Below are 24,212 nucleotides of genomic sequence, written 5' to 3' on the forward strand. Positions count from 1 at the left end.
GAGGGTCTCTCTGCCTGCCGCACCTTCCTGCCATGATGGACGGAAGACCCTGAATGCAAGAGCGAAAACGATTCTTCCCTTTAATACAAAGGTAGTGAATTTCAAAAGGAAGCAGCATGTGGGCCAAGAGCACGGCTATTTCTGACTACGTTGGTTGATTTGTAGTTTAAAAGTAGGAACTGAAACAGAGCAGAGAGACTTGGAAAGTGTGTAGTTCGGTAAGGAAAAAATAGCAACTTGAAGTAGGAGCAAGGGAAATGAGGTTTCTAAGAAGGCCCTTGAGCCCACTGTAGTTTGAATGAGAGATGTCCTCACAGGGTCACATATCCAAACACCTGTCCATCCTGCCACCCGCTGTGGAGGAAGAAGATCATAGAGCAGTGGTTCCCACCCTCCCAACCCTGTGACCGTTTAATACAGTTCCTCATGGTATGGTAACCCCTTCCCCAACCATAAAAATCATGTCATTGCTACTTCCTGACTGTAATGTTGTGAACTGTAATGTAAATATGTAGGCTATCTGATACGCAACCACAAAGGGGTTGAGACCCACAGGCTGAGAACCGTTGTCACAGAGGCTAAGACTTGACACAGTCTTTATAGCTCTGCCTCCTTACTGCTTCCTGCGTGTGGATGCGGTGACACTGGTTCCTTTGCTATGCCTTCCCAGTCCTGGAGGCTGGGACCGTAGAACAGAAGTAAGCACTGTATCCCTCATGGCTTTTGTCAGAGACTTCACACAGCAACGGAGGGAGAACTGTAACAGGATCGTTTTTTTTTTTTTTTTTAATGCTCTGTGCTTTTGCACAGGGGACAATGCTATCTTGAGGGATGTCAGGAAATTAAAGAGATCCATCCATCACTGCCTCAGGTTGTAAAAGTGTACAACGTTTACAAGACTTCCTTAGGATGAGAGCGCGGCTACAACTCCTGATCTCTACAGCTGCTCACCAGCCTTACCACACCCAGACACCCAGGCGCTTCGAGACAGACGTACTCACACTCCACAGGCCCCTGGGTGTTGCTCAAGCCGGCAGCAGGCCCTGCCCTCAACCATGCCGATCTGTAAGCGTGAAGCATGCAGAAGTTACAGAGCTGTGAAGCCTTCTACCAGATTTCAAAGAATGCGGGGAAGTCAGACCATGTTGTCTGATTGACCCCTGCAGGCGGCCCCTGAAATGCCAACATGAGAGGCTGTGAGGATGAACCTAAGCTTCTCTAGAGACCCAGGGGTGTTAGCGTTGAACAGGAGAGAGAAGACATATGGGATAAAATGGCAAAGCTATATTGGGCGGGGGGTGGGGGGATCACCTGCCCTGGGAATCCACAGAACACTACCACATGCCCTGAACAGATACACAGCTACAGGATTCATGCTTGCCCAGATGGGTTTCAGTCTTTGGGACACTCCTATTCACACATTCCAACCTTACAGGATAGAAACTTATACCCCATACCACTGAACCTTGGAAGTGTGCAACACTGATTCTCTGTGTGCTTACAGCTATGGGTCTCAGAGAAGCCTCTGAATTTGGACTCCTGAACAACATTGAAAGTATGAAGGTTATGGATACTTCAGAGAGGGACTGAGTGCCTTGTGGGATGGGCAAGAATGGAGTATTGAGGTTGGAATATAAAATATCTGTCCAAAGGTTCGTTTGTAGCTGGAGGTAACATCAGGAGGCAGAGCCCAACTGGAGGAAGTATGTCCCTCGGGAGTGTTTCATGTCCTCTGTTTCTCCTTTCTCTGCTTCCTCTCTGCCATAAGGTGGACAGCCTCCTCCTCCACTGCCATGCCCTCCCAAGTGTAATGGGTGAACTTCCAAAGCTTTGAGCTAAAACATGTCCTCCCTTCAGCTGTTTATGTCAGATATGGCCCCATAGAGAGAAAAATAAAAACTGCAGGATCTGACCAAAGAGAAAGGAAAGTCTTGGGACCAGGCCTCTCAGGAGAAAGCAGAGGGGCTAAGATGGGAGTGTCTGGAGAATCACCGTGGAGACCATGTGAACAGGATAGAGAGCCAGCTCTGGGGAGACTAAGACAAGAGGTCATGTAGAAGGAAGAGAAGGCACAGAAAGGCAGTAAGTTGTTGGGGTGTCTAAGCAAAGGAGGGTGACCTGTCCCAACCCTCACACACACGCACACCCATTTCCTCCTCTCTTCCTCCAGATGTGGACAGTTATGATACAAGAGTTCAGAACTAGCCAAATTTATGGTATTTCAGAACCTGCAGTATTTGGGGAAGGGTCAGACTTAGGGTGTACGAAGTAGCATTTGCAAATGCTATCAAAATGTCTGCCTGGGTGCAGAAGGTAGGTTCCAGAGCTGCCATTTGCCCAGATGCCCACAACTTGACAAGAGACGGGTCTGGAGTAGAGCATGAACAAGAAGTCTGACACCAGACAGCTAACTAAACAGAGATACAAAAATACCCAGACTCAACAGTAGATGTCAGAGAAAGGGCCCAGGCTTCAAAATTTGGGAGTTGCTGATCCCAGGAAGCAAATGCTTGTAGACAGCGAAGGGATCAAGTCAAGGTTTGCCGTACCTCAGTATTTGGAAGTTGGGAAGATACAGAGGGATCAGCTAAGCAGCTGGGGAGTGACCAAAAAAGATGGGGGAGAGACAATGAGAGAGACAGGCAGACCAAACAGCCCTGGGGACACAAATGAAGGACTCAAGGAGCTAGAGGGATAGCTTAGTTAGCAAAGTGCATGCCTTTCAAGAACAAAGACCTCGAAGACCTTGCTTCAAGTTCCATAATGCATTCTACTAGAAAGAAAGAAGAGTGGGGGAGCGGCCCAGTATGGCAGCACACACATGTGAACATGTGAGGAGGCAGACACAGGGGGGTGCTTGGAATTCTCCAGCCAGCCTACGAGTAGAGCTGGGTCCGTGGCCAGACTCTGAGGGACCAGGTCTCAGAAGCTAGGACGAGTAGTACTTCTGAAGAACGACACCCTGGGTTGACCTCTAACCTCCATGCACCCGTGCATACGCATTCACTGGCACACGCACACATCGTGCACACGTTAACAGGTACCTGTGCACAATCACACACGAAGGGGGAGGTACAGGGTGAGCCGATGAACTAGAACAGATGCTACCAGTGATGTAACGCTCACAGCATATGATACAGGATGAGTATCATTTCATTAAGAACAGTCCAATATTAAGCCTGTGGCCCAGGCAGGCTCACAGCATATGATACAGGATGAGTATCATTTCATTAAGAACAGTCCAATATTAAGCCTGTGGCCCAGGCAGGCGCCATCACCATAATTCAGCATAAAAATTGGAGAAATCAGGGTTGGGGATTTGGCTCAGAGGTAGGGCGCTTGCCTAGCAACCGCAAGGCCCTGGGTTCGGTCCCCAGCTCCGAAAAAAAGAAAAGAAAAAAAAATTTGGAGAAATCAATAAAATTACAGAGAATGCAAAGGTGGATAAAAGCTACAATGGATGCTTCTTCAGTGCCCGCCATGCTAGGTTCTGGGCCACCTACAAATAATACTTTCAATTGACTCTTATTAATAACTAATTCAACCTTTAAAAGAATCGATAATCATATGTAATCCTACCTAACCAAAACAATGGGAAAGCATGCTTTAGAGCAAATAGAAATCCTACCTCGTCTCCTTCCTTCGATCTGTGGGAAAGGGAGCGGAGGAAGGGCCAGCGTGATCTATCTTGTAAACAAAGTCTCTTGCTGTCTTGTTAAGCTGTGACTGATGGGACACGGTGTTAGCACACATCCTAAATTATTTCTTGGCCTAATTTCGTTCTGTCAGAACATTACTCAGAGTACAGTCTCTGTAAGGTTTTGAAAGTGAAGGAAGAATTGGGAACATCTTCAAAAACTGAACCTGTATCTCAGACCAGCATTGATTACCTTCCATTCCTTCCAGGTGCTTTCTGATAATGGCCTGAGTCCCCTGACCGCGACAACAATCAGTTATCAAGACGAAGAAAAGCATTTCTGCCCCGCAAGCACCAATTTTAGCTGCATTAGGACATAGATCAAAGTGGGCTGCCATTAATGGCCTGGAAGACGGCAGCGACTTTCCTGGGTCTAACAGCTCAGCCACTGCCCAGTGTGCTGTTACAGCTCATGGGCCCGTCTCTGTCAGGACGTAGGATAATCACGTGAAACAATGTAGCATCGCTTATTAAGAGCTGTTTTTCAGGAAAGACTTTCCATGCGTCTTTTTAAACTTATTTTTAAATGTATTAAAGAACTTTCTGGAGCCTGGTCTCTCTGTGCACTGTGTGTGTTCTGGGGAGCAAATTCAGATTATCGGGTTTCTCAGCAAGTACCTTTACGGGATTAGCCGTCTCACTGGGTCTTTGTGCCTTATAAGGGATAAAGGCCAGGGAGAGGAAAATGGAGGCTACAAACAGTGGAGGCTCCAGGGGGCTTTTCGAGAACCCCGAGAACTGGCAGGCAGCAGGCACAGGGAATAGCCATGGGAGAGAGCAGACACTATGCAGCTGAGACTTCGACTGTCTTTCAGATAAACTGCTCTCCAAACTACTACCAAAATACAACTGTAGGCTCAGGCCAAGTGGAGGGAATCCAAATGATGTGGAAACAGCACACTGGGCATGGCTCCAAAGAGGACCCGTACGAGACACAGGTAAAACGCTGGGAGGCACAAGGGCTACGCTGGAGAAGTTGCTGTGGGCAGTGGTAGAAACCTTCCTTCAGACTCTGTAACAAGCGGGAGAATCGGCCAGCAAATCGCATCTCTGGACTCCAGGAGCAAAATTATGAGTCCATCCTGAAGTCCCGAGGTTCATGATTTTATAATTTCGAAGTAGGCCTGGCAAGGAGGACCTATGGCTCCCAGTATACACCATGTCTTTGCTTCACTGAGCTTACCCTATGTAACTGCTCAGGTAAAATCAAGGTAGAAACTATCATGAAGAAAACCACTGAGAGTCCACATAGGAATCTCTAAAAATTATGTTGTGCAGAAATGAAACCAAAGTGTGTCAAGCACAGTTCAGATGCTGTTATTAGACGCTGAACATGAAGAACTGGACATGAGGTCACCCTGACCCCTCTCCTCCTGCACCCCTGCAGTGTTCAGTGCCCTCTTCCCAACTTACAGGAAAACTCACCCCTAGCTCTCCCTAGCTCTCCCTAGCTCTCCCTCGCGCCTCTCCGGCGTCAATCAGTTCTCTGGGGTTTTACAAGTTTGCCGCTAGCTCCTGGGTCTGATGCCTTTCCTTTGCAGCATGTTATATCAAGCTGTGTGCATGCAGGCCTCACAGTATCTGAATTCATGCATGCCTGGCTTCAGGCACGCCTGGTGTGGTGGTGTGAATAAAAACGGCCTCCACAGGGTCACAGGGAGGGAGTGACACTACTTGGAGGAGGTGTGGCCTTACTGGAGGAAGTGTGTCTCTTGGGGTTGATCAGCTTTGGGGTCTTAAATGCTCAAGCCGAGCCCAATGTGTGTGTGTGTGTGTGTGTGTGTGTGTGTGTGTGTGTGTGTGTGTGTGTGCCTTCCTGCTGCCCTCTGATCCAGATGTTGAACTCTCAGCTACCTCTCTAGCACCATGTCTGCCTGCACACTGCTATGCTTCCTGCTCTGATCACAATGGATTAATCCTCTGAACTGAATTATAAGCCAGCCTCAATGAAATGTCTTCCTTTATAAGAGTTGCCGTGATCACGGCATCTCTTTACTACAGTAGAAACCATAACTAAGGCATCTGGCTTTGTGCATTTTCAGCTTCCAGATTAACTCACGGCCAGCTTCATGCATACCTGGTTTCATGCATACCTGGTTTCATGCATGCCTGACCTCATGCATGCCTGACCTCATGCATGTCTAGCTTCATGTATACCTGACTTCATGCATGCCTTGATATATGCATACCCAGTTTCATGCGTGTCCAGCTTCTGGTTTACTTCATGCCAGGCTTCCTGCATACCTGACTTCACACATGTCTAGTACCTGTCATGTCTGGCTTCGTACATGCCTGGTTTCGTGCTATGTGGCTTCAAGCCTGCCCAACTTGATGCTCATCTGGAATCATAAGCACAATGCCTCTTGCCTGCTTAGAGTCTCTCCCGCTCGCAATGTCCCTATGTCACTTAGATCTCTGGGAAGTTCCTAAAACTGCCCGAGAGCCTTCTCGTATGTAGCCCTGGTGATCCTGATGATGACGCAACGCCACCAAGCCCTTTGCTAAGTGCAGCATGTGCCAAGAGTTTAATGTGTATTACCTTGCCAGCTGCATCCTGGGAAAACGTATTTATCGTGAGGTAACTCAGGGGCAGAGTGATTACAGTACTTTCCCCAATATAGTGAGCAAGCCAGTGAGAGAAAGGCAGAGTCTGTGCCTCTGCCTGGTCTGAGTAACTCCACTGAAGTCCCTGCCCTTGGCTGCCACACCTACTACAGTGGCTCTCTGGGGTGGCCCAGGACTAACCATGAGTTGTCACCTAAGACTGGTTTCAAATTATCTTGTCTCCCAAACGCTGAGTCAGACTCTGGAGAGCAGGGCCTGGGGAGCTGTCAGGAAGGCTACCTTGGTTGCGTGTGAATGTTTTCAGTGTCTCTTTCACCTTTCTGGAGGGAGGAGGCGTCTGTCCCTGGGCAGCAGGCTTCATGTCCACCTGGAGAAGGGGCCTACTTTGCAGGAAAAAGAAAAATCCAAGAAGAACAAAGAAGCCTGCAGTCAGCTCGGCCTCAGTGTGAGAGTCAGAGCAAACAGCAGACAGGGATTCCAGAAGTCTCTCCCGCAGCCTTTCCGTAATAAATAACACTTTATGTAACAAATGACATGAATCACCCACTTAGGCAAACTCAGTAAAGCAAAGCACAAATGGCTTCTGAATCCGAACGTGGAAAGAGGGCTTCCCAGGATAGCTGGGTCAGGCAGTCATCTCCAGCTTTCTTTGGTTTTAAAAACATGAAACTCCGTTTTAGCTGTGTAGCCTGTGCCACTAAGAGTGCGACCTTGGTCTTTCTCAAGTTTATCCTCAGCTACAGGCACCAGGCAACCCCGCAGCTGCAGATCTGCAATCTCTCCAGCATCTTCCTGCACATGCAACTTAAGCTCCATCCTCAGCCAAGAAATTCCCCTTTGCTTCAAGGACTCAGAAGTCTGCTGCAGCTGGTCAGAGCCAAGGCTTCCACAGGTCACTGGCTACAAACGTAAACGGTATGTGCTAAATGGTGAAGAAATGGGATGGTTTCTCTCGCTGTGATTCGCCTAAGAGAGGGTATGGTGACGTCCAGCTGGCCGCAAAAAAGTGACGTAAAACAGGAACGCTCTGACGGTGCGTGTACTTGAACCCAGTGAAGGCGTACGTTAACAGTCCAGATGGTCAAACATCAGAGGCATCTAGATACTTACCGCTCAGTCAAAACCCACACCAATCAATACTGAGGTATTTAAAGAATCCACATGAAGAGGATTTAACTTACCCTTGCCATATCCACCAAGAAGTTCTCAAATAACTTCCAAATGTGGTTACTTGTATAGATTTCCTTCATCTCCACTTCTGTGTCAACGTAACAATGGTTGACAAAGTTCACGTATGCAATTTTTACCTGTGCAAGTTTCAAACACAAAAGCAAGTTCAATTTCTCACCCACTGCCTTCTCTTCTGCACCACTGAATGCCACCTGTGTCGGCTACTATCAGGGATGACCTTGTTGTGTATGTGTGGGGTTCCGTGTTTTTTTTTCCTCTTTGACAGCTATTCCACCCTGGCCCTGGGGAGCCCGTGTTCTAGCATTCCATTCCCCGACATGAGATTCCTGTGAAAGTAAGAGCCTTACTCAAAGCCATCCTACCATCCTTGAGACACTGGGAAGATCTCAAAAGAAAAGGCTGTATATATAAACAAATCATGTCAGTCATTCCAGAGTGGCCCCTGGACCCTGAGTCAGAGCCATAGGAACAAGGGTCAGCTCTCCTGGTGTAGGGCTTCCTGCTATGCCATGTAAGTCTAGAAAAACGTCCTCGATGGTGGGTGCCCACGTCAAGTCTGGTCACAGAAGAGCTGAGACACACACAGAGCGTCTCTGCAGCAGCTCCAAGTCCACCACCCAAGAAACACTTCAGCCTTTCCCATGCCTCATCTTACTGAACATAATCCTCTAATAGTCCTAGGAGGCAGGAGGCGATACATTGACTGTAAAAGTGTGGGGATTGAGGGCTGGAAATGTTAAGTGACTGTTGCACCCAGTGACACGACTAGAAAACGGTGCAAGGATTCACTGGACACAGGCTTGCTCTGCCTCAGAAACCCACGTGGTGACTACGGCACACCTATGACCCTCCCAGCTGGTCCTCTTGGGGGAAGGCATGAGAGCCAGCACAAGTCACACGGCCAGCTTCCCACGAGAGATGCAGATGAACTGACCTCTGAGGAAGTAAAGCTTTGGCCCATCAGACCCCCATTGGAGCTGTGAGGTAGAGCAGAGCTCTTAGAAGGAACAGAACACGGGATCAGACATGACCAAGACAAGGACCTCAGATAAGGACTGAGCCAGTGGATTCCTCTCCCCCACCACACCCATGTGCGTTTCATCTCAGCCCCACCAAGGCATGAAGGATGCCGAGGTGCTAACAATTCCACAGAAATATTCCTTCGGATCCACTACTGTGCTGTGTGGGCCAGGGCTACTTGAATACGGGCTGAGACCTGACTCCTTTTGGTTCGATGTCTTTTCGAGGTTTGCACAAATTTATAAATTTGTCGTAATGTACCATAGTCGCAGAAAAGAAAGAAGTCGCTGCAGTGTGTACTCCTGGAGGCCTCATGGATAGATAGTAGATAACCGTCCTCTGATGAGGTATTTTGCCCCAATCATGAACGATGAAGGGGAAGAGAGGCTGAGAAAGGATACGGGCATGTTCTCAGGGAGACACACGTTCTGTGCAGCGAGGTGAGGCCGTGGCGTCTGACGTGAACTGCAGGACCAGCCTAGGCTTGCTAATCAATCACTGTGAATGAGCGCTCAGAAACTACAATCGAACCTTTCCCTGGAAGACCACCGTCATGTGCAGACTCTAAGAGACACTTGTAGTTCTTGGTCAGTGGAACTGTCTTCCCTCTGCACGAATAAAAACTAGAAACTTTTGTGCTCTTTTTAACTTGGTAGATTACATAACTAGGTACTCTACTAAGTAGGAGACGTCACCATAAATACTACTGTGGGGATGTCTGACATCGGGGTGGGCCTTAAGAACTAAAGCACAGTCTGCAGATGAGGGGCATCTGCCGGCTAACCTCAGGAATGCAGTCGTCGTGGGTCACCACCCTCACTATGTCGTCCAGAGGCAAGAGAGAATTGCACTTGATCTCCGTGTAGACGTTCTTCCCCTCAGTGCACGCTGCCAGCAACTCCACAAGGGTGATATGGTAGGCCAGGGGGCCGCTCTCATCCCCACGGGCTCTCTCGGAGCACATCATGTTGAGAAGGATGGGAAATGAGGCTCGGTCGTTGTAGAATATCAGTACGTCTTCACCCCCATTGATCAGCTGAAAGGAAGAAAAGAGACTCTACGTAGCACATCTCTAAAGGCTTGATCTGCCTGCAGGTAACCGCAGAAAATACTGCAAAAGCAGAACTTCATCAAGGCGGGAGGACGGAACGGTCAAAACCACATGCCAAGTGACCAGCTATTGATGCTGTTGAAACCAGGCAGGAGATGTGAGAGCCTCAGACGGGATGGGAATCAAACAACACAGAGCCAGCCAGGCCTGCTGGTGCACACCTGTAATCCCAGCACCAGGAAAGCCAAAGCATCTGAAGCCCTCAGACTATTTTCACTAAACTAGGGAAGTGGGGTTGCCGGGTGACTGGAGAGATGATTTAACCATTAAGGGCATTGCAGAGGACCAGAGGCTCTGGCGCCCTCTTCTGGCCTCTGCAGGCAATGCGCTCACATACATATACCCATTAAGAATAAAATAAATCATAAAAAGTGAACAATAAAATGTGAAAGGCAAGGCCCTGGGTTCGGTCCCCAGCTCCGAAAAAAAGAACCAAAAAAATGTGAAAGGATTCACCTTCTTAGCAATTAATGTGCATAAGTAACCAGCTGTACATTGCTTCAGGTGTATTCCACATTATAAAAATCTAGAAAGTTCCTCAGTTAATGAGAAGGCATCGGAGAACAGAACAGAGCCGAAATGGCTGAGAAATGATCCAGTAAGGACAATTAGGACGTGACTGCTCCTCATATTTTGCAATGTGCCTTTAGTAGAGAACTTGAGACAGTAGCAGATTTCATTTCCCACACTGTTATCTATTATCTATTACTGATACCTGATATATTTGGTCAGGTTACAAATGATTTATAAATTTCAATTTAGCTATTGTACTTAAACTGGCGAACATTTAAATCAATAAGCCCTTAACTGACTGGCTTTGACGGTCCTGTTGTAAAGAAATGTATGTGCCCAAATATGGTTATATATTAATATGCTATTATAAATATTTCCTTATACACAAAAGCATTCTTTTTGATAAGTGTCATAGGAAGAGCCCATTTATTTATTTCTCTATCTGATCTTACTGTGATGATCAAATTCCACATAATTAATATGAGCTAACCATGGCTTTTTTGTGTGTGCATGTGTGTGTGTGTGTGTGTGTGTGTGTGTCCATGTTTGTTCTAATGTGTGTGTACAGGTATGTGTACACTCACGTGCATATAGAGGCCAGACATTGACGGCCTCTTATGCAATCACTTCCCACCTTACTTTCTCAGATTCAGAGAGAATGGATGGCCAGCAAGCCCCAGGACTATCCTGTCTCTGCCCTCCCAGTACTGGGATTGCAGGAACCTGTCATTGGGCCTGGCTCCTGCATGGGTGCTGGATGTCAAACCTAGGTCCTCATACTTGGGCAGTAAGCACAATACTGACTGAGCCATCTCCCCAGCTCCAAGACAGGTTTCTTAAATGGTAGATTTTATAGATTTACAATGTACGTTCTCTTCATCGTTTCTTCAATAATTCATATGCAAAAGTTCAAGGCCTTATGCTGGGTTAATTTTTAAGGGTTCTACATGGTACGGGGAATCAATGGAGATATCTCTCATTTCTAACTGGAAGGCACCAAGTGATGGAAATCTCCCCAGACCAACGTGATCTTCCAGGTAACTGCCTTGCAGTTGTGGATGTATGGACAGGCTGCCGGCCAGCATCTGGTCACCAGTTCTCCAAAGAAGCCCGGTCGTGCCCAGCAAGCAGTTCATCCACAACATCAACTTCATCTAAAGTAGGGTGGACGGCTGGAATACTCCATTCTTGTTTCTTAAATTCTTACCTTATTTAGAATACCCAGTTCCCACTGTTCTAACAAAGCCCTGACAATCACTTCTTATTAACAAACATGGAGTTCTTCAAAACCATCATGGTGGTGGAGAGCGCCCCTCCTGGGATTCAGAAAGAGAGCAGGAACCATCGGTGCTCCATCACTCTGTTAAGTTACTAAACACTTAGAAATAGGAGAATTGGTTTAATTCTAAATAAGTTGTGACTGCATTAGGTTTCATCCATTGTAGGAGCTGGAGAGGTGGCTCGAAGGTTTGAAAAAAAAAAAGTACATGTTGCTCTTGCAGAGAACCCTGGTTCAATTCCCAGCATCCACATTAGGCAGCTTATATGTCTACCTCCAGTTCCAGAGGATCCAACTCCGTCTGCTGGCCTCCACAGGCACCTACATGGTACACGTACAGACATAGTCACACGCATACAGACACACACACATACAGACACACACACATACACACACACACACATACACACACACAAACACACACACAAACACACACACACCATTTTTAAGATTAAATGACCAAAAAAACAAACAAACAAACAAAACACTCATTATTTAACAGACCCAAACTCATTACTCATCAAAATGAAAAACTCTTAAGAAAATCTGTGAAGTTGTCATAAGCCACTTCACTCACTGCAGTAGCATAAACCTTATCGGTGCTGACGTAGTCAGAGCGTAAACCTTATGGGTGCTTACGTAAACCATAACCGTACTCACATAGTCGTAGCGTAAGCGTAACCATGCTTACGTAGTCCTAGCGTAAGCCTTATGGGTGCTTACATAAGTAGTCATGGCATAAACCTTATCGGTGCTCACATAGACGCAGAGTAAATAGTATCGGTGCTCTCACGGACATAGTGTAGACCGTAACTGTGCTCACGAGGTCATAATGAAAGCAACAACCTCCCAATCACAGGTTGGTAATCTCTCCCCCTGTTCCGAGAGGATCGTGTGCATGTGAGCACTACCTATGCGAAGCTGACAGGACACAGACTGAGAACCTACCTCGGTCATCACCATGTCCTGGCATTTCTTCACGTATTTGCCGTCTGCTTTCACGATGGTCTGCAGGAACCTCAGGTACTCCACGTGGCGGCCGTGTGTCTCAATGCAGTGCACAAAGTGCTGGACCACCCTCTCGCTGATCTCATTGCACAGATGGTAATTGTTCATGAAGATGTGCCGCATGGTTTCCGCCTCCAGGAGCTGAGCAGAGGGGCGCACCCACGTGACTGTGACAAGATCACCGCCCACTCTACAGTGCATGAGTCCCCCGCCTCCTGGGATCCTCCTTTCTCTGCCACGGAGCACTAATATTACAGGCGCTCATGGCCATACCTGGCTTCTAGGGGGGAACAGGGCATCCGAACCCAGGTCCTCACACGTCCATAGCGAATGACCCCACTCAGCCCCAAGATCTGCCAACACACTCCTAACAGGCCATTGTTAATGCGACCTCTGTATTTAGCTCTTGAACATTTGTTTGGGCTACGAGCTGGGTCCTGCACATGCTAGGCAAGCTACCACTGACCTGTACCCCAGCTCCCATATTTACCTTCCCCATCATCAAATTAGTTCTCTGTTCTCACCTCCTGATTCTAACACTAAGTCATACATTATAAATGAAACTGCCATTTACATATAAAAAAAATTGTGTAAAATTTTAAACTGCTTAAAGAATTTCCACAAGGTAAATACTTGGTTTTGTGGAGTTACCCACAATAAGGGGGAAGCAATGTACAAAGGTCAATAAAACTCTATTCACCATGCGGTAAACCTGCCCCACACGTTGCTGTGGGCGTCAGGAGCCGCCGTGGTACTTACTCCAGGGGTTAGGAACAGGTTGAGATGCTTGTGAAGGAGAACTTGGTTCTGTGGATTCCCGCGGCAGAAGTTCTGCAGGAAGGTGTGGGCTAAGTCCATCACCTCGTTCATCTTCTCGTCGGTCTGTAGGTCGAAGGGCAGCACGTGACACCAAGAGCGCAAGTTCACACAGCAGTGCATCCCTCCCTCCTCCGTGGCTCTTCTTCACGCTGTCTGTGTCTCTGCATCCCGTCCGTCTACCCGGCCCCCTCTTTCCTGTTCTAAATATCTCTCACCTCACTTTTCCTGTCACTCTGCTCCATGCTCCCCACCCTCTCCTGGTCACACAGTCCAACTCCTCCTTCCTCCCACACTGTCTGATTACCCACCAATACCTATGCTAGCAAAAAATGTAATTAAAGTCAGACGAAAGATGGGGCATTCTCAATAAAAACCTCTACACAGTATTGCTAGTCATTGCAAGAGGAAGGGGAGATTCTTACTGAGGAGAACCCAGGAGACACATGACTAGCGTTAGGACAAATCAGAGTTGCACGTGATTGCTAGGAAGCTCTACACAGAGCTTAGCATCCTTCCACGTTCCCGCCAAAGACAGGTAATTGAACGGGAGCACAGTAGGAAAAGGGGGGACTCTCTTCTAACTGGCCATCTAAGAGAGTTCAGGACTGAGAGAGAAGTAGACAGTGCAACCAAGCTGTGAGTCTACATGGTTCTAAAGCAGAAACTTGTGCCAACAGGACATGGCTGGGACCACGGGGAAAGCCTTCATGGTGTGTGGGACTCGGTGGAAATTCATTATACGTTAATAATTTGCAAGGCTGAAGCGGGATTGTGTGGAAGCCTGCCCCACTGCATAGAAAACACAAGAAAGAACTCAAGGGTGCTGAGTGTTTGGGACAGGGCTCCTCTTAAACAATTAAGGGGAGAGAAAATTCTTATAACCTTTATAACTTGGCGACACGTTTTAAGCAATGCTGAATCGAAGAAAGACAGTAAAACAGGGCCAACCTTCTCATAGGGGATCTGCAGAAGGTCCAGTACCACGGAGTGAGCCCCCATATTTTTCAGCAACCGTTGGTGTTGATTACGACATTTCTTGTTCTGCACACAGAGCTTACTCAGCCTAATCAAGATCTTTGGAAAGAGGAAGCGTGGTATTAAACACAGCACTGGGACATACACATAAGTAAAAACAGCCTCTGTGTGCCCGCGCGTGCGCACAGAGGGCGCGGTTTCATCTGCCGACCTCCTTGACGATCCGGTAGTTGTTGCCCTTGTTGCTGTCGATCTGAGGTGTCTTCGCGCCGTCCTGCACCGGGCTCAAGAGGTTGGACTCCTGAAATGAACACCAAAGTGTGTTTTATGTTTGTCATGGACTTACTACTTTTATAGTAAGAATATAATTTTGTAGTCCCGTCATCGAACATCTGTCCCGGATGTTAATTTAGTGATTCTTTTTTGTTGCACCAGAAGTATCTCAGCTTGAACGTGCCGCGCACATTACTACAACCTCATAAAGACCACGTTACAGGGTAAGTGGCATCGCTGTGCACTCATGAGGGAAAGCTAGCGTGAGGGCTGCTGTGCACGTTGCTGCTGTGTGAGCCCATGTACGCTGCCGACATGCCTTAGGCTTCTACTTTCTCCAGGAGGGGAAACGGTCAAAATCACGGGCACACAAGACATAATTCTATCACCCAAGATGAACTGTAAGGAAATGAGGGATGGAGAAGGAACTGACAGACAAAGAAGCAATCATATCACGGCAGCAAGAAGCAGCTGAGGGAAGAAAGGCAAGGCCCACTTAACCCCGGGACGCTCTGACAGGCTACCATGACATCCTTCGGGGTCAAATATGGAACAGGTCAAGTGTGGAGCAGGACAATGAAGAAGGAAAAACGAATTAGATTAAAAGTAATATTGCAAATCACTTCATCCGTAAGACTTGTGGAAAATACCGAGACACCGAAAATAAGTAATTACAATTACCATTATCTGATAAATCATATTAAGAAAGAAACCCAGGGCATGAGCACATGCTAAATATCACCTCTTGGACTCGCCATATGAAAGTACCCGTTAGCCCTCCCGAACATAGAGTTTTTTAGGCTCACTGTGTGCCTACACCAGCCTACTGGGAGAGCCTCTAAGAGATATAGAAGGTCCCTTCTTCTCACCAGAAACTTACAGCCACCTACGAAAGCATGAAATGAGAAATCAGAGATTTCACACAGATCCGACTGGCAATGGAGGGAGGGAGAAAGAGGTGCCCCGGCTTCAGGCAGCGTTTCAACAGAGGAGCCAAGGTCAAGTCAAGGTCTTCAAAGATGAGAACTATGTAGCCAAGCATATGAGGCACGCGGGTGGGCAGCAGAGAGATGTTTCCAGAAAAATTCATAGGTATGTTTACAGAGGAACCCTAGCGAGAGCAGAGAATGGCAGAAACCTCCCCAGTAGTAGTCACTTCCCCGACCCACACAACACAACGCACAGAACTGCATTTGGGATCAGGACCAGTGTCAGGTTCAAGCTGGGTCAGAGACCCTGACTTCCTGCCTGTTGGCAGCGTCAGGCTCCCAGTTAGTGAGACCACAGTCTAAGCTCAGGAAAAGTAACAGAGATACACACAAGGCCAGGTGATGCCCTGCATTCCTAAGATGCCTTCCCAGTGGTGCTCCAGGACCAATTAAGAAATTCACTCAAACTGAGAGGTTAAAGCAGATGCTTTCCCTGTCAGTCAAATGACACTGAAGGAGGGTCTGCCAATGAAGGGTGTGGTCAGTTTGAAGCCGGTCCCCAACCCCCAACCCCTGTCCCTGTCAGCTTTATATTTCTCCTTTGTGTCCTTCCTGGCAAACACTGTTTGCAGCCCCACCTCCACCCCGTCGGAATCTCCTCTGCCATTGCTAAGCATGAAAACCCTGTAAACAGACACTATCCCCAATCTAATCGTCTACCCAGAATGCCCCTCCAGTGTCTCAGAGAACTAAACTTTTGAGTCATGGGTCTCAGAGTCCTCTCTCCCTCTCCCTCTCCCTGCCTCCTGCCCAATTGTCTCTCAAGAGTGAATAGCCTAATCCGTCTGCTGACTCTCAGCTCATGAAACAGTGGTCAGGCTGAGGCCAGCGATGCGGGCAGAGCAGGTCTCGTGTTCTCTCGCAGAAGCCTTGGGTGGAAGAGTCACCCATCCCCACTGCAGTAACACTGCCAAGTACTCCTAAGGAGGATTCTGCGTTCTGCTCTGTGGTGTGTATCCATTCTTGCTAGATATGGCTCTCTGTGCTTCCCTGCGGTCACGACTGACATTCCTTACCTCTCGGGCCTCGTCCCTTTCCTTCAAAGTGACTGCGCTCACAAATGATAGGAGAGACTGGTGCGGAAGGCCTTCAGGCTTTGAACAGGGTGGATTGGGGCTACACTATGACCCATGACCGAGTAGCCATGAGGAGCAGGAGGACAGCACAGTCTCCACTCCAGGTTAAGAAGAGGGAGAGGGGAGACACAATCAGCCTGACGCTGAGCGAAAAAGTGCATTCCTGAGGCCAGGAAGAGACCAGCAACTGGCACTGCCTTGCAGACCAGTAGGGAAGGCTGGTAGCGCGGGTAGCCAGCTCCCCGGGAATGCTCAACCAGAGACAGAGGCCACAGAGTTTCTACTTCCTAGTAGAAAGGAACGATGGGTAAGAAGCAAAAGTAGCAAATTCTAGAAATGTAATTAAATTTATTTTTCTCTAAGCTGGGCATCCTATAATTTCAGCACCACACAGAAACGGGGGACTCTAGAGTTCAAAATCAGGTAAGCCTGGGCTGCCTGGGACCCTACCTCACCCACAAAAACCAGATTCCCTTTTCTAACCGCAAAAGTGGAGCCACCTTTTCATAAGGCCATCTCACCCCCACGTGCCACAAACTAGAGTTAAAGCATGAGCACTGCTCGTCTTGCAGAGTCTGTCAGCATTCAAGAAAGCGGCTAAAGGTAACGGGCAAGCCTGGGAGAAGCAGTCTTGCTGTTAAAAAAGCAACCTTGGGCTGGGGGTACAGTCCAGTGGCAGAAGACTTGTCTAGTATGCACACAGTCCTCGGTTCAAATCCCATCACCGACAAAAAGGGACAAAAGAAAAGCAACGCTCATCAAAACATTACCGAAAAGAATATGCTTCGGTTCAGCCCGGGGGGAGGGACAGAAAGTCACTCAACTCTGTGAAGGGATTATGAAGACTAATGATTTTAATTTAAAGTTCCAGCAGTCGACAAAGGGAGGAAACACTGGAGAATTCTTTTTAATTTCAGAAACTAAGTCCGTAACCAAGCTGAACAAAGCATCAGCCCACGGAACATCTGGACGATTCCCAGACTGGGATCGGGGGAGCAGAAACACGCAAACTACATAGCGTGTAAGGACAGTTCGGTGTTGCTGGTTTCATTACTATCACCATTACATAAAGGCTTTAAATACAGACATTCCGAGAGTTTTCCTCCCTAGGGAACAGATATGGATAGTGTTCATTGTATGCTACACAACGTTAGACGCAGGTCAGTGACCAAATCCACAAAGACCTACACTTATTCCAAAGACAAAAACATTGGGAAACTGCCAAGTGTAGGAGTGTTACTTATGCAAGACCCCAGAGCTGAGCAGGCCTGGGCAGGTTGGAGGTGGGATGTTACCGTAGAGAACAGTGTCACCCTTACAACACAAATCCAATGGCACTTGGAGTCATGAAGTCTGCAGTTGTGCTCCAGCAGCAGTCCTGGGCTGTTTTTAACCTCAGCTACACAGCCTTACTTATTGCTTCTAGGTGAAGATGGGAAGAGGCTTGGCTGGCAAATCTCACAGGGTGAGTACTGTAATCACATATTATACGACCATTATAAACCAGCTGCTCAGAATCAGGACAAGAACAGTCTAGAAGCTGGGTCAGGACATTCTTCACAGAAGAGACATAGAGTGAGTTCTGCTTGTAACAGGAATGTGTGTTTGTGTGAGTGTGAGTGTGTGTGAGTGTGTGTGAGTGTGTGTGAGTATGTGTGAGTGTGAGTATGTGTGTGAGTGTGTGTGTGAGTATTTGAGTGTGTGTGAGTGTATGTGAGTATGTGTGAGTGTATTTGTGTGTGAGTGTGTGTGAGTGTATGTGTCAGTGTGAGTGTGTGTGAGTATGTGTGAGTGTGAGTATGTGTGTGAGTGTGTGTGTGAGTATTTGAGTGTGTGTGAGTGTATGTGAGTATGTGTGAGTGTATTTGTGTGTGAGTGTGTGTGAGTGTATGTGTCAGTGTGAGTGTATGTGAGTGTGTGTGAGTGTGTATGAGTATGTGTGTATGTGTGTGTGAGTGTGTGTATGTGTGTGTGAGTGTGTGTGTGAGTGTGTGAGTATGTGTGTGTGAGAGTTGAGTATGTATGTGTGAGTGTGTGTAAGTGTGTGAGTGTGTGTATGTGAGTGTGTGTGTGAGTGTGTGTGTGAGTATGTATGTGTGAGTGTGTGTATGGGTGTGTGAGTGTGAGTATGTGTGTGTCTCTGTATGTGAGTGTGTGTGAGTATTTGTGTGTGAGTGTGGCAGGGGTAGATGGAGAGAGAAGGGATGGGGAGAAGGAGAGAAGAGAAAGAAGGGAGGGAGAGAGATAAAGAGTAGGGGAGACTAAACTGGGATTTATTGATGGAGACCCAGCATCTAAAATCCAAGCAGGAGGCACCTAACTTTTAAAAACAGAACTTTCAAGATCCTACCACATAAAGCCATGAGGTGCCCACAACTGTGGAATGGAAATAGTTCAGTGAGTCTTCCTCATCCCCACCCACCAGTTTCAGGAGTCATCCCTTGGTAGAGTGGTCTGGCCAGCAAAGAACCCTGCTCACCACCTATATCCCAAGCTTCCTCTTCAAATAACCATGCTTTAATACAATGGGCAGCTCCATTAACCAACCAGCCCTACCCCTAATTCTGATGGCAAATGCCTGCCTTCCCTCCCCCAAATTCCTACAGACTATGTGGGAAAAACATCAATGGCCTGTCTTTCAGATTTTGCTAGCCAATCTCATTTCAGTTTAGTTGGCACTTGGGATGAATGTCCCCTCACCACGGCCCCTGCACACACACACACACACACACACACACACACACACACACGCATCAGATACCCGAATGATGAACTCTTGCAGGGTGGTGGAACAATGCCAGCTACTTAGGCAGATGTCTGGCGGGTTACACAGGACTAAAGTCCCCAGGTGAATAGATATGACCTTGCATATTGTGTTCATTAGGACCATCATGGAGGCTTGGGTAATGGGTTTACTTCCCTGGAAGATGTATAAGATTGTCAGAAGGCTCGAGCCAGGATCCACAATGGGTTTGTGCTGCTGTGTGCCCAGAGCTAGCAGATGCCCTGCTTCAACCTGGACCCACATTCCTTCCCCTTGAGAGAATGAGTGCACACTGGCTCCAACCTCACCTCTTTCCCCGACTCTCTCCTCAAATAAATATCACTTTTTTATTTCTTTGATATTATTTCTGTCAGCATTTGAAAATGTTTAATTTTGTGTCAAACCAAATACCCCAGATTTCTTTGTCTATCCATCCCACTGACAGAACAACAAAACGTATGTACTCTGGGCAGCTTCCTTCCCTTAGGCTCCAGGAAATACTAGGCATATGTTTGATTTGTAGATTGTTGGTCTGTTTTAGGCAGGATATCCTATATCACAGGATGACCTCAAACTTTGTATGTAGTCAAAGGTGACCCTGAACTGACCTTCCTGTCAACCTTGAGAGCTCCCGTCACCATGTCTACCTAGTTCATTCACTGAGTCTATATAGCTGTTCCCAATGGGTCACTGCATTTCCTACATCAGACTAAAGAGCCACCATGGTCCCAGAAAATGGTAGCTGGATTCATTGATTGATACCAGGTTGAATTCTAAAATCGGAACCATCTAGATCAGTGGTTCCCAACCTTCCGAATGCTGTGACCCTCTAATACTGTTCCTCATGTGGTGGTGACCTCCAACCATAAATTTATTTCACTGCAACTTCATAACTGTAGTTTTGTACCTGCTGTGAATCGTAATGTAAATATCTGTGATCTCCAATGGTCACAGGTGACTGCGGGTTGAGAACCACTCTTCTAGAGGCAACATCTCCCTTGGAATCTTGGGAAAGTCAACATATGGAGAACTTTAAATACCTGGTCAAGCAAGTGGACACATCAGGTTTACTGTTCATTACTCCCTTGTTAACAAGCCATGCCTGTGTCTCTCTTGGTTTGAGCCTAGATCTTTATTTCTACCCTGTAAACTCAAGAAGAGAACTCTCTCTCCTTATGTAGTTCTGAGATTGTGCCCAAGATAGAATGCAAGAGAATGGCTGTGTCTGTCTGTCTGTCTGTAGCCCTGCTTCCATTGCTTCTGAGCTTTCCAGGGGATAAAAGGCATCAACTGGCACCACCGACAGGAAGATCTATCATTACCTTAATTGTTACTGGGAGGTTTCCCAGCAGCCTATTAATTCAAATCAAAAGACACAAACACACACACACGTGAATGCACACACATAAGCGCGCATGCACACACACACACACACACACCCATTTCTAAGGGGGCAAGTACAGCTCTACAGAAATAAAAGATAAAAAATAATAAAGATAAAAAAATCATATGGTTTTGGGTTTCTTCAAGGCTTTTCGAGGGTTTCCCATGATGTTATCAATGTTCAATGCTGTATAGATACCCCCAATAATTCAGCTAATGTTTCATCTGCTCGACTGAGCTACAAAGAGAGCGTTCGAAGCTCATGAGGCGCCATCACAGGGAACGGCTGTGAACTGGGTCTCTGCGTTCAAGGTAGGACTGGGCTGTAAGTGTAGGAGTGATTCTATTAGTCTTGGCTCGTGTGTGTTCAGTCACTGTCTTAACATTATCTCTTCCGGTATTTAGTCAGTTCACCCTCAGATGGTTCTTCACGGTCAACACCTCCTACCTGGGTTCCCTGATGATAGTCTCCAGAGGTTGAAAGTCAGCAAAGTGGAGACTCAACTCATCTAAACCCAACTTCAGGCCAAAGCAGCCGGATCATCTCAGCATCATCTGAGGGTTTCAGATCTTGATACCGCAAGGAAGCTCGTTAAACAGTAACTTGGATGATCCCTCCCTCAGCAGCTTGTAAAACCACCAGCTGGAGACACAGGACTGGGGATAGCTCAGAACAGGACCTGAGTCATGTCTCTGGCCCAGGAAGGAGCTCTGACATCCTGAACTACCCAGAAGGTCATTACTAGATAATTCTCTAACCCTAGCTCCGAGATCTCTAACTTTACAAGATTAGTGTACAGCAGGGGGCTTTCTAATGAAGAATGAAGACATCCACCTACAGAGTTAAACCAAACAGGCCCCTGAAACGAGACAAAGTGTGCAAGGAGAGCCGTCTGTTCTAGAAACTTTAGAAACAGTGCAAAGCCGGCCTTCGATGTAGATGTAGATGGGCCCTCTGACTCCAGTCCTGTCGCCCCTCAAAGCAGGCTGTACTTTGCAGTGAGCTCTGTCTCTCTTCTATGCTGAAAAACATCCCCACATTAAAGCATCCACAGAACTGAACACTAACACACCTGGGAAGCCTGCCTGAGGTTGGTGAAACACTCCGCAGTGGTCATCATGACCCCACGAAGTCCCTGACATGCTTGAGACCAGCTCTCTGAAGGGTAAGCCAAGCAGCAGCAAGACAAAGTGAGGCCCCTTCCTCTAAAGGCCAACAGAGATGTGCTGCTTGCCCTGCCGGACACGGACAGGTCTAATTTCCAAGGAACTGCTCTTCTATCCCCTCAGAAACTTGGTAACAGACATGTTGGCTGCGGGCTGTCTCTGTGAAGATGCCCAGACTGTGCCCTACAACAAGTATGACCTAAGGGCATTTTAGAATAGACCAGCAATGGAGACCGTAGAAAACAGGATTATCCTGCTTCATGCATAATCCACTGGTCCCTTACAAGGCTGGGTTAATTTAAAGAGCCCTGAAAGAGAGGGGCAGGTACCCACACAGTCCCAGCCCCTTGTCTAGACAATGGAGCCCTCCATGGTATTGTTCAGTTCATCCCATTCCTTCTCCACATGTCCACTGAAAGAACCACAAGAGATCTGTAAGCAAAATCCAGTCATGTATCCACATAGGGTGAGTATGAAAAAGACCTAACTAGAAAGCTTAACAAAAGAAAATACTGCCTTTAATCCAAAACAGGACAGATGTATATATATCAGACTTAGGGGCTGGAGAGATGGCTCACTCACTGCTCTTCCAGAGGTCCTGAGTTCAAATCCCAGCAACCACATGGTGGCTCACAACCATCTGTAATGGGGTCTGATGCCCTTTTCTAGTGTGTCTGAAGACAGCTACAGCAGACTCATATAAATATAATAATAAACAAATCTTTAAAAAAATACATCAGACTTAAAGTCACTGAGTGGGTAAATTATTTTATTATGAAAAGTTGAAGCCAAGAACAACAGTATATGTGTGTGCACGCGCGCGCGCGCGCACACACACACACACACACACACACATATAATACCAACACTAGGAAGGCAGAGACAGCACACACATGTGCACACACATGCACACACATACACATGTTCACATATGCACATTTACACACAGAAACACATCCATGTACACATACACACATAGTTGTACACACACACACACACACACACACAAAGATGTTTTAAATTAAAAAAAAAACACTGAAAACTACACAATTGCATAGGAAGAAACAGGTAACAAAACCAGAGACTCGAACCCATGGTGGTAACGGTGGTAATAAAATGAACAGGGCAGGGCCTTCTCTCTGGAGCTCGGAGGTCCTCAGGTGACCTGCCTCTCAGGCTAAATAAAGAGAAGGGTGTGTAGAAAGGGCAACCCTGACTTAACCCGCACAGCCACGCCTTCCTGCCTTAATCTCTCCTTCTAGATTTAGAAAACGCGCACTTCAAGGTGATGATTAGAGCCTGTACTAATGCTGCCCACACTGCCTGCTTACCCCCCCTCCCCAGCCCGCTGACCTTCGAAAACAATCACACTTTCCGTGGCCCCAGAAGACACATTTGCATACAGGGAGCATGGCTTACGGACACGGGTGTGAAATCTGTGCCCATCTCTGTGATCGTTAGAGGTCAGCTCCAGTCATGGGTTAATTTGGAGTCCAACTCTGAACCTCAATGTTCCAAGGACAGAAAGCTAAGGTACTTCAGACTTTTTGCCTATGGTGACACCTCCCAATTCTTTTTTGTTTAAATTATGTTGAAATCTTCCATTTATTTGGTGGAGGATGGAGGGCCATTTCCAACTAGGAAAGTTCACTTTTATCTGTGCAAAACTTGACTCTGAAGAGTTGGTGCACTAGTTTTTATCAGATTGGAAAAAATAAGATGACCCTCTTTTAAAAATTAGTATCTTTGACCTAAAGTATCTTCGACCTAAATTGCAAAGAAAAACATGCATGTGCTGTATATGGTTTTGTATTAAATGAAATCTTTCCCCTCAAGCCCTTAAACAGCCTGTGCCGTCACCGTGCAAATGAGAAAACTAGACTGTGGGCATGAAAGTGTCGATATTTTTAATAAATATCACTTATAAAATAAAATAATCAAAGAAAACATTTTTAAACTTTCATGCTACTGCAGGCATTTTTAAATTACATAAATGAAGCCCCGGATTCATGGTAAGTGTCCTCTAATATCCTTGCAGCTGAATGCTGGATTGATCAGAACAATACAATGTTTACAGCCTCTGTGAAAGTCCGGGAGACACAAAGGATGATTGTACCCACGGCCGGCCTGCCCGAGTGAGTGCTGCTGCTGGTCTTTTCTGCTGACACAGAATGGATTTCATCCTGTATGTTACCACTGTCCTTGGCTGCTGGTTCACTCATAGTGATGTCCACTCACCTGTGCACAAACTAACACTGCTGTGTCTCACATGTCTTTCTTCAGTCTCCTGAAATTATCTCATTATAAACGGACCCTCCATGTTTCTCTGTCCACCCGTTTGCCTGTTTCTCTCACCACCCCTGCCCTCAAGCATTCATAAAT

General features: G+C 47.0%; 1 protein-coding gene across 7 annotated transcripts in view; it reads right to left on the reverse strand.

The window, feature by feature from the left end:
- Itpr2 (inositol 1,4,5-trisphosphate receptor, type 2) overlaps nt 1-24,212 on the reverse strand; it is a 406,037-nt gene that overhangs the window by 194,237 nt on the left and 187,588 nt on the right. For all 7 annotated transcript variants that reach the window (XM_039108425.1, XM_063286748.1, XM_039108427.2 and 4 more), the window contains 6 exons: nt 14,390-14,479; nt 14,152-14,277; nt 13,144-13,266; nt 12,325-12,525; nt 9,258-9,509; nt 7,444-7,569 (listed from right to left, as the gene is read on the reverse strand). In XM_039108425.1, coding sequence (XP_038964353.1) covers nt 7,444-7,569; nt 9,258-9,509; nt 12,325-12,525; nt 13,144-13,266; nt 14,152-14,277; nt 14,390-14,479 — 918 coding nt within the window. The remainder of the gene's footprint in view (nt 1-7,443; nt 7,570-9,257; nt 9,510-12,324; nt 12,526-13,143; nt 13,267-14,151; nt 14,278-14,389; nt 14,480-24,212) is intronic.

The sequence above is a fragment of the Rattus norvegicus genome, chromosome 4 (genome assembly GCF_036323735.1).
Source record: "Rattus norvegicus strain BN/NHsdMcwi chromosome 4, GRCr8, whole genome shotgun sequence".
Taxonomy (NCBI): domain Eukaryota; kingdom Metazoa; phylum Chordata; class Mammalia; order Rodentia; family Muridae; genus Rattus; species Rattus norvegicus.